The sequence below is a fragment of the Mirounga leonina genome, unplaced genomic scaffold (genome assembly GCF_011800145.1).
Source record: "Mirounga leonina isolate KUSES-001 unplaced genomic scaffold, KU_Mleo_1.0 Mir_128, whole genome shotgun sequence".
NCBI lineage: Eukaryota > Metazoa > Chordata > Mammalia > Carnivora > Phocidae > Mirounga > Mirounga leonina.
Window position 1 is genome coordinate 24,232,984 of NW_023270320.1, and position 10,674 is coordinate 24,243,657.

The following is a 10,674-nucleotide window of genomic DNA, read 5'->3' on the forward strand; positions in this document are numbered from 1 at the left end:
CATGGGCACTGTTAATAGCTTGAGGTATGGGAAGATGGTGAGAAGAAGAGAAATACTTAGAAAAGCAATGGCTCCTTGCTTTGGCCATTCCCAGAGGGAAGTCCCGGGACTAGTTCCGAAGGAAGCAGTTTAGACAAGGCAACCTTTCAGCTGTCTAATAACTGATTTTATTCATATCTGTGCCATATTTCCCCTACAATTTAAGGTTTTTTTCACCAGAATGAATGTTTGCTCAGCATTTTATAATTTGCTTGTGTCTTTAGTCACTGTGAGGCTGTCAGCTGTTTCTTCTTGTTACCAGAAGAGAGACCTCGAACTGCCTACCCTTCCCCTCATTCTGGTTCTAAGATGCTTTTTTGGAATTATGCCTGAAGAGGCTCTAAGCCCGGGCCTGCCTGGCCAGAGGGCCCAATATCCAACACTCACATATTTCTGGCCACAGGAACTTTCTTAAGGAAATGCACTGAGCAACATTAACAAACAGCATTGTTGCAGTCTTGCATTAATTGTATGACTTCATCCAATTTAACTCTGTATTTCTGTTTTCCTCATCTCTAAAAAGTAGAAATTAATCTGCATGATCACTAATATTCCTCTCAATCTTAACATCCTAGGAGTCCATAATTCCTCTGTGGTAAGGACTGGAAGTAAATCCAACAGAAAAGGAATTGCTAGGGGCACCTGGGTGGCTCAGTCGGTTAAGCGACTGCCTTTGGCTCAGGTCTTGATCTCAAGGTCCTGGGATCGAGCCCCGCATCGGGCTCCCTGCTCCACTGGAAGCCTGCTTCTCCCTCTCCCTTCCCCCTGCTTCTCCCTCTCCCTCTCCCCTTGCTCGTGTTCTCTCTGTCACTGTGTCTCTCTCTGTCAAATAAATAAAATCTTAAAAAAAAAAAAAGGAATTGGTAGCCATGAACAGAAATTATTTTAAGTTTCAGAATGCATTGCTGTGCTGGTTGTAGGGAGTGTTGGATGCCTGTAAAAAGGATAGATCGCTATCTATCTGGAGGTACATAGAGCTGAGATAGAAGAGATGATTTTATAATGTGTATAATCATGATGAAGTTAATTACTCTTATCATTCCTCCTCCTCCCCAACACACACACACCTGCAGATATGATAAAGCTTCCAGCTGAGTTACCTGATAGCCACATCTGTGTAGTAGAGTCTATGGCTTAATTTTTTTTTTCTCCAGACACTTGTAAAAGGGGATTAGTTCAAAGAAAACTAATTAATGATTTAATTAATGTAATGACTTGAACAAAAAAGAAGCATAATTGTTATAAACTAAATGGAACAGAAGATTAAAGCTATGAAAGAAATCTATGACATTGTTTAAGATCTTATTTTTAAGCTATTTAAAAATAAATCTATGTCAGTTTGTCATCATAGCGTTCTGGGTAAAAATGGACTGCTTCGATGTAGCTGAATTTCATATATTATAAGTATTTTTTAAGTATTATGCATTTTGAGTTAAAAATTCATTAAAACAAAACCACTTTAGAATTTAAATATTTCATTGGTGATTGAAATTGTTCTGTGGGGAAAAATAAATATGTTTTTATTGCTTTCATTTGGTCTCATGTAACCAGTTTTCAAAGAAATTGTTTTTACAACAATTTATCTGAAATTCCTACCTATATGTCAAAACCTTCCCTTTTTTTTTAGGCACATCTGCTTTTTTACTTCATTTCTTTGCAATTTTTGGAGGGATGTGGAATAAAATTAATCAAATAGGAACCTCAGATACAAAGGTGGTTTTATTTCAGATATTGGGAGATGACAATTTAGTATCTGCCATCAAGCATTTGAGCAAAAGTCTCACTGGGAACTACTATTCAAGATCCGATTACAAGGAGGACACACTCTTAGGGTATTATGGTATAGAAATATAGGAAACTTAAGTTTACGAATAAATATAATAAAAGGCAAAATATATGGTCACTCCTCCTGGAATGTTCCTCCCCACATCTTCCTAGCTCACTCCATTCCTTGCTCCCTTTTTTTCTACACATACTCTTACACTTCTTTCTCTCTTTTAATTTTTTCTCAGTTTGAGAATCATAGGATCCCTGTCTGTTCTTTCCTGTTTACCCAGTACCTACTGAATGCACTTAATAGGTTTTATTGAAATTTATTACAATTTAATCTAAATTAAATGTGGTACAAATAAAGTGATTTAGAAGCGTGCGAAAGAGGAAGGTCTTCCATGTACTTGGGCAAATAAGTAAAGGCTTGAGGCATTTCCATTTAAGATGGATTTGGGAAAATGGGTAGCATTTTAAAAATTAGAAGAGCCATTGAAGGCAGAAGGAATAGTAAGAAACTAAGGCAAATGAGCTACAAAAGTAAAGAACATACTTTGCAGACTATCTTAGAAAATTTGACTAGAGTTCCTTGTTTTTATACTTTCAAATGTGTTATTATATTAACATAGAAAATATTTAGGGTTTAATTTTTTATACTGTAAGTTCTTTATGCAATCTAGAAGTATTTCTACCTTTTCCTTTGGATTGAGGTGAGAGTGTTGTAGAATACCAACAACATTAACTGAGCACTTATGTGACAGATACTGCTCAGCACTTGACACAGATTGCCTCAATTTGTCCTCATCATAGCTTTATCAAGAGGGTACTGTCATTAACCCCATCTTACAGAAGAGGAAACTGACATTTGGTGAGATAATATAACTTGCCCCAGTTAGACAGCTAGGAAGGGGTGAAGTCAATATTCTAGCCCAGACAGTCGATGCAAAAACTCTTTTTCTCTTAACTATTGTACCAAGGGTCGAGGATTCCTTGCTGTCCAAGAACAGCAACCAAACAGTTTGATAAACAACAGTTTTGAACATGGACTATGCCTTGCCTTAGGAATGCAGGAATTTGTGAACAGGAGAATTGGTCTGACGAGGGGCAACAGGGGGCTTGCTTCCTGACGAAAGTGGCCTCCGTTTCAGTTGTAATATCGCAGTAGCTGTGATGCCAGGTTCCCGGAGGTGCAGAAACAGCTCTTTAAAAAAATAATAACTTTGAAAGAAAACCCATGCAATCCATATAAAACTGGTGATAACCTGTACTTCCGAAACGTTTCTCTTTTAGGAAATATATTTGTGGTGAGCCTTGCAGTTGCAGACCTGGTGGTGGCTGTTTACCCATACCCCTTGGTGCTGACATCTATATTTAACAATGGATGGAATCTGGGCTATTTGCACTGCCAAGTCAGTGGTTTCCTGATGGGCCTCAGCGTCATTGGCTCCATATTCAATATCACTGGAATTGCCATCAACCGTTACTGCTACATCTGTCACAGTCTCAAGTACGACAAGGTGTACAGTAACAAGAATTCCCTCTGCCACGTGTTCCTGATATGGATGCTGACGCTCGTGGCGGTCATGCCCAACTTGCGAACCAGAACCCTGCAGTATGACCCAAGGATCTACTCCTGCACCTTTGCACAGTCTATCAGTTCAGCATACACCATAGCTGTAGTGGTTTTCCATTTCATAGTTCCCATGACCATAGTCATCTTCTGTTACCTAAGAATATGGATCCTGGTTCTTCAGGTCAGATGGAGGGTGAAACCTGACAATAAACCCAAAATGAAACCACAGGACTTGAGGAATTTTGTCACCATGTTTGTGGTTTTTGTCCTTTTTGCCATCTGTTGGGCTCCTCTCAACTTTATCGGGCTCGCCGTGGCTTCAGACCCTGTCAGCATGGAGCCCAGGGTCCCAGAGTGGCTATTTGTGGCCAGTTACTATATGGCATATTTCAACAGCTGCCTCAATGCAATTATATATGGACTACTGAACCAAAATTTCAGAAAGGAATACAGAAGGATTATAGTCTCACTGTGTACAGCCAGAATATTCTTTGTGGATAGTTCGAATGATGCAGCACATAGGGTTAAGTGCAAACCCTCTCCATTAATGATCAACAATAACCTAATAAAAGTGGACTCTGTTTAAAATACAAAGCACTGCTGGCAAGATATACACACACTGCTCAAGGTCTTACTCATTTTCATGTTTGCTTCCTTCTTGACAGATGCCTAGAAACACAGCATAGTTGAGAAAACTTGCACTTCTAAGAGGTTGCCTCTCGTTTATGAGCTCATATGCTATCAGCCTTTTGAATAAGTCTCTAATTCTGCTTATGAAAAGAAATCCAGAACATATAGAGAGTTACATGTTAATTCAAGAATATGGTTCAGGGACGGGGCGGGGGCAGTAATTTTAAATAAAAATGCTAAGTGTATTCAAGTGGAGAAAGAGTGTGCAAACTTTTATTGCAAATGAGTATCACAAAATAATTGCTTTTTTCCTATACTTTTTGAAGATTTCTCATTGGAAAACAAATGATGTGTCATGGTTATAAACAAACAAGTGGGATGATTGATTCATTACACAGTGAAAGGCTGAAAATAAACCAGGGAATACCTTGACATAATAGCAACAACCATAACAAAGTTTTCAGTTGGCAGTCGGTAGCACTGGGTAACCATAGTCAGGATCATAAATGTGGTCTCTCTCTATTAAAAGTTGCACATTCAACTAGATAAAGAGCTAAGTATATGATGGAACTCTTTTTCAGATGTCAATAGCCATAGTATTTGAAAACAATAGTGAAACATAAAACTCTATTTGACTTTATTAGACATTGGCTTTATTATTTTGTCACTGAAGATCATTATTATTCGTGTTACTGACAAACTGTTTTGAACTGTTCTCTGTTCATTTATGAAGTCATCTAATCAATTTAGTGATAATTGATAAAGAATCAAAGAGCTATAGATCCTTAGATACAGTGCTGAATGCGTCCTAGATTGATAATCTATTTGGACAAGTAAATACCTAAACCAGATAGTTTTTCTTTTATAGATACTTCAAAGCAATATTCTTTAATAATTCATTTCAGTATTTGATTGCCTTAATAATCCTAAAAGTCTAGGAGAAGAAAAAATGCACAGGTAAACTATGTTTCATAAACTATGGCTCTAGTTTGCTCCAAAAAAGCTATTTAGGACCACTCTCAGGTTTGTTACTGGAGTGCTTTGCAGAAATTAGAGCCATGTTTTCTTGTGTTTTAAAGTTCTTCAACAAAACTATAACATAGTAGAAAGAGTTGGTGATTTGCATCTATATAAGATATATTTGTGAATATCTCTGTATCTAGATAATCAGAATCTCCTTGGAAAGTTCTATCATTTGTTTTAAAAGGTCCCTCTGATAACTGTTTTCATCAAGCATATTTGGGAAACACTAAATTATAGTTTGTGGTGGAGAGTGAAGGTGTGTGTGTGTATGTGTTTGTATGTGTGTGTGTGTGTGTAAGTTATCTCAAACTTTACCCAAGTCATTTATGTGTAAATGTTCTAGTCAGAACAACACTAAATAGTATAGATAATTTTTAAACCTGTGTTCCAGATTTCAGATAATTGAACCTTAAAAAATTAACCATGGTAACCTAAACTCTTTTTAAAAGGTAAGATACTGGGGCGCCTGGGTGGCTCAGTTGGTTAAGCGACTGCCTTCGGCTCAGGTCATGATCCTGGAGTCTCGGGATCGAGTCCCACATCAGGCTCCCTGCTCGGCGAGGAGCCTGCTTCTCCCTCTAACCCTCCCCCCTCTCATGTACTCTTTCTCTCTCATTCTCGCTCTCTCAAATAAATAAATAAATCTTAAAAAAAAAAAAAAGGTAGGATACTTTTATCTTGATGCTGGGGGTAAACTACTATATTGCTAACTATATGTTCCTTTGCTCTTTATAGAATTTTGTTTCTTAATTTATACAATAGCAAAAACACTTAACAGAAACTGTGTCCTTTAAAAACTGTGTGCCAAGTAGAGTATCTCGTCTTAAAATCAGATATGTAACTTAAAGGTTTACGTTTTTCATTACAACAAAATACTATCTAGTAAAATATTGACAATGAAATAGCAACTCATAAAGACCAAAGTCTCAGATTTCCTCTAATGGAATCTCAATGTAGAAGTTTTATAAACATTCAAAATATTATCACTGGCTTCCTCAATATAATATTAATAAGTAGAAAGTCCCTAGCTAAATATGTTTTTTTCCTCCTGAAAAATTCAAATATATCATCAGTTGTACCTGATTTCCAGTGGACAAACTATTTTGTACCCTGGAATATTAACTCTTTCAAGACTACAAGATTACTATTTATCAAATGACTGTTGCTTAGTACAAATTGGTATGTGGGTAGCATGACCGAACATGTGCTGCATTATTCAAAACAAATTCAATGAAATTTGCTGTGTTGTGTTAATCAGCTATAAACCTCTGTTAAATTAAACCTCTTTAATCTATCAGAGTTACTTACCAATGTAATAATTTTTTAGGCTTCCCTCTGTCTATCAGAGTTCTGGTGGTGACGTGAGGGTTGGAAATGAAAAGAAATAACATTTTGAGTGGCATATTTACAAATTTTAGGAACATTTGTACTTGCCTATAGCTTGGATTTCACTGCATTGGCTGGACACTTTGTGAGGCTAAAAACAGTATCTGTGATAATACCAGGGAGGAAATGTCTTTTTTTACAAAGCACTCAGTGGAATCTGAAACTCTGGAGAGGCAAATCTACACAAGGCCATTTGATTTGGAATAAGGATAGCAAAACATCTATCATTGTCTTTTCTAAAATCAATTGCTAGAATTATGTGCAATTGTTAGCATTATGCAATTTAAGTTCCTACACTAATATCCAGTTGAAGTGGATAGACCAAAGAATCTGACCATCCTAATTTAAATATATCATTTGAATATTACCACTGGAAGGACTGCCTCAATCATATTCTTTTAAGAAAAATTTAAATCATGTAGGATTCTTTTTTTGCCACCAGAGAATGTCACTTTTAAACATATGTTATTTTATTTATTATACCTGTTGGAACAGATTAGTTTGGGACATACTGTCTATACCTTACTATATAAGCTACATAATCACATAAAATGTAATTTTATTTGTTTAAAACTGATAATGGTTTGGGGGGAGAGAGGAATAATTTCAGTTTGTCTATTCTATTGTATATTTCCTTTCCAAATATTTATGTTTGAATCATTTCCATGTATAAATATGACTTTTTTTCTGACAAAGCAGCAGAACTACCTGATTTTAAATATTCTGGCAAGTTATATGAGATGATAACCAATCTTGGATATTAAATCCATAATTGCTCATTGAGTAAACACATTCAGCCTGAATGTTATGTAATGAGTAATAATTTTGACCATTTTTTGGACTGTCTGTGATGCATCATCAAATATTTCGCTATGAATAAGCAAACACATTTGGAATAAAATAGGTACATTTCTAGTCAGTTTAAATTATTAAATTATTATATTTAAGAATTGCCTAAGCATAAGCAGTGTTTTCTTTTTAAAAATAATTTTTGTAATTTATTTTTCCCACTTTTTACTTTTCTCTACTTTTATGCATAGAAAATAAAGAATCTCCATTAAAAAAATTATCCTGTACAGTACAAAAAGTGCTATGTTCTCCACAATGGTATATATTGATCACAACTTCTGTAAATCTCCTAAAACTGTGGGTTGATGAAAATCTAGAGAAGAAAAGAAAGTGATTTTAATCATATTCAATATTTATGTTGCTGATAAGTGAGTACATATTTTAGCTGAGGTCTTTGGAACATCAAAGACTGAATGTCAATTAGATTTGTAAGATATAGGAAAAGACCAAAATGGTGAGATGTTTAATCAAATCTTAGTGTACATATAATGTAACAATAACAAACATGGTAAAAATTCAGTAACAAACTAAATGGGTACCAGGAGGTTGTCTGGTAATTATAATGTTTAGAGGAGTGTCATCTTAGCTGTGCCAAATCTTGAAATCCTGGGACTTATTCTAATTGGATATGAGGTCAAATCATGCTTGTCTACCACTGAAGGATAATGGAGTCACTTGTGCAATCACCTTGTTTTAAAGTGGCAAAGAGAAATTTAAATTCAACTATGGGACATCAATCATAAAGGAATATATAATGATGTTCCTTAATCATATTTTGTAATATTTACCATCTCTAGAACAGAAACATTTTATTTATTTATTTATTTTTTAAAGATTTTATTTATTTATTTGAGAGAGAGAGAATGAGAGACAGAGAGCACGAGAGGGAAAGGGGCAGAGGGAGAAGCAGACTCCCTGCAGAGCAGGGAGCCCGATGCGGGACTTGATCCCGGGACTCCAGGATCATGACCTGAGCCGAAGGCAGTCGCTTAACCAACTGAGCCACCCAGGCGCCCTAGAACAGAAACATTTTAAATTAATAAAAGCAATTACTCAGGCAGTATTTTTTACTGTTGGAGAGTTTAATATGGGAGAACACTTTTGTGTATGGGTGTTTGTGTGTACCTGTGCATATTGGGTGTTTTAGCCAATAGGCTGCTTTTTGTGTTATCTTTAAAGTTGATGATTTTCAAGAATATGAACAGCATCCATAGCTTTAAAGAATAAAAAAAAAATTTAGATTTTGTTCTACATTTTTATTTTATTTATTTTTATTTTTTTATTTTAAAGATTTTATTTATTTATTTGAGAGAGAGAGAGTGAGAGACAGAGAGCATGAGAGGGAGGAAGGTCAGAGGGAGAAGCAGACTCCCTGCCGAGCAGGGAGCCCGATGCGGGACTCGATCCCGGGACTCCAGGATCATGACCTGAGCCGAAGGCAGTCGCCCAACCAACTGAGCCACCTAGGCGCCCCTTGTTCTACATTTTTAGTAATAATGCTCTGACCCTAGGGAACAGTTTATTCAAGGACACATTTCTGTGTTTTGAGGACAGAAAGTCTATGATTAATATGCCCATTTCAAAACCAATTGATTATTGTTGCTTTTAGGTATCAGATACCAATCCTGCCTTTTCTTGTGGTAATCAGGTGCTCTAATTTCTGATAGAACTGCGACTTTCCAGTGAGTGATGCAAATATATCTGGTTTATTAACACAGAGTGGAAAAATAGTTTTGTTTGGAATAGAAAAATGATTGTACTTTCTATTTCCATAATGAGTTCAACAAATCTCTAAGAATGCTTGAGGACTGGTGCCTAGAAGCTATAATATCCTCACTGACTCTGTGACCATTGAGCTAGAGAATCAATGTTTAAACAATTCAAAACAGTTCAATATGAGTCAAACGACCCCACCATGCTTAGTGGCATGGCCCTGAGTGTGCTGGCATGCAGCCACCGGCCACCAGGAGCCTGGTAGGGGACTAGTGGCCCAGCAGCCTTTTGCTAACACCAACTGCTCTGCTCCCAAGTTCCCCAGTGGCACGCCCCCTGAGAGCTCGTCTGCTTGGGTCTGACTAACGGACAGCAAGCACAGCCCTCAACAGGCAGAGAGTCAGTGCAGTTGACTGCACAGGAAGAAAAAGTGACCCAGACACAACAGCAGGATGTAAAGAACACACACAGAACACGCTCTTGAAGGGCCAGAGTCTGGTGAACGCGGGACACGGCACTGCAGGGCGCTCCAGGGTCTCCTCCTCATAAAGTCACTACTTTTAAGAGGAGAAGACACAGCTGACTTTCTTAACACACAGAAACAGACACAGAGGGGCAGACAAAATGAGGCGATAGAGAAGTTTATCCCAAATGAATGAATAGGACAAGGCCACAACCAGAGATCTAAACAAAACAGATATAAGGACATGCCTGATATATAAAGACATTAAAGCAATGATCATAAGGATACTCACTGGATTTGAGGAAAGAGTGGAAGACATGAATGAGACCTTTAAAACAGAGGTAAGGAATGACATAGTAGAGATAAAGGGTACAATAAATAAAATGAGAAGCACGCTTGACAGAATGGACAGCAGGATGGAAGAAGGAGAGGAACGAATTAGTGACTTAGAAGACAGAGTAATGGAAAGTAATTAGCTGAACAAAAGAGAGAAAGAAGAATTATGGAAAATGAGAACAGACTTAGGGAACTCAATGACTCCATCAAATGTAGTAACTTACATTGTATAGGAGCTCCAGAAGAAGGAGAGAGAGAAAGGGGAGACAGAAAATTTATTCAAAGAAATAACTAAAAATGTCCCTACCCTGTGGAAGGAAACAGACATCCAGAACCAGGAGGCACAGAGATCAATCATCAAAATCAATAAAAGCAGACAGACACCAAAACATATTATAATTAAATTTATAAATATAGTGAAAAAGAAAAAAATTTTAAAGCAGCAAAAAAAAAAAAAAAAAAAAAAAAAGTCCTTAACTTACAAGGGAAAACCCATAAGGCTAGCAGGAGATTTTTCAACAGAAATTTGGCAAGCCAGAAGAGAATGCCATGATATATTCAAAACGCTGAATGGGAAGACTTTGTAGCCAAGAATATTCTATCCAGGAAGGCTATCATTCACAACAGAAGGAGAGATAATTTCCCAGACAAACAAAAGACAAAGGAGTTTGTGGGCACTAAACCAACTCTGCAAGAAATATTAAATAGGACTCTTTGAATGGAAAGGAGAGACCAAAAGTGACAGTATAAATATTGGAAACACAAAAGCAGTAAAAATGAATATTTCTGTAAAAATTAGTCAAGGAACTCACAAAAAATGATATAAAACATAGTGACATATACCTAAAATGTGGGGAGGAAAGGAGAGAAGAATAGGTTCAAATTTAAAACACCA

At 36.6% G+C, this 10,674-nt stretch overlaps 1 protein-coding gene across 1 annotated transcript in view; it reads left to right on the forward strand.

Moving 5' to 3' along the window:
- MTNR1A (melatonin receptor 1A) overlaps positions 1-3,965 on the forward strand; it is a 36,944-nt gene extending 32,979 nt beyond the window's left edge. The window contains exon 2 of the mRNA XM_035003837.1: positions 3,097-3,965. Coding sequence (XP_034859728.1) covers positions 3,097-3,965 — 869 coding nt within the window. The remainder of the gene's footprint in view (positions 1-3,096) is intronic.
- The last annotated feature ends 6,709 nt before the right edge of the window (positions 3,966-10,674 follow it).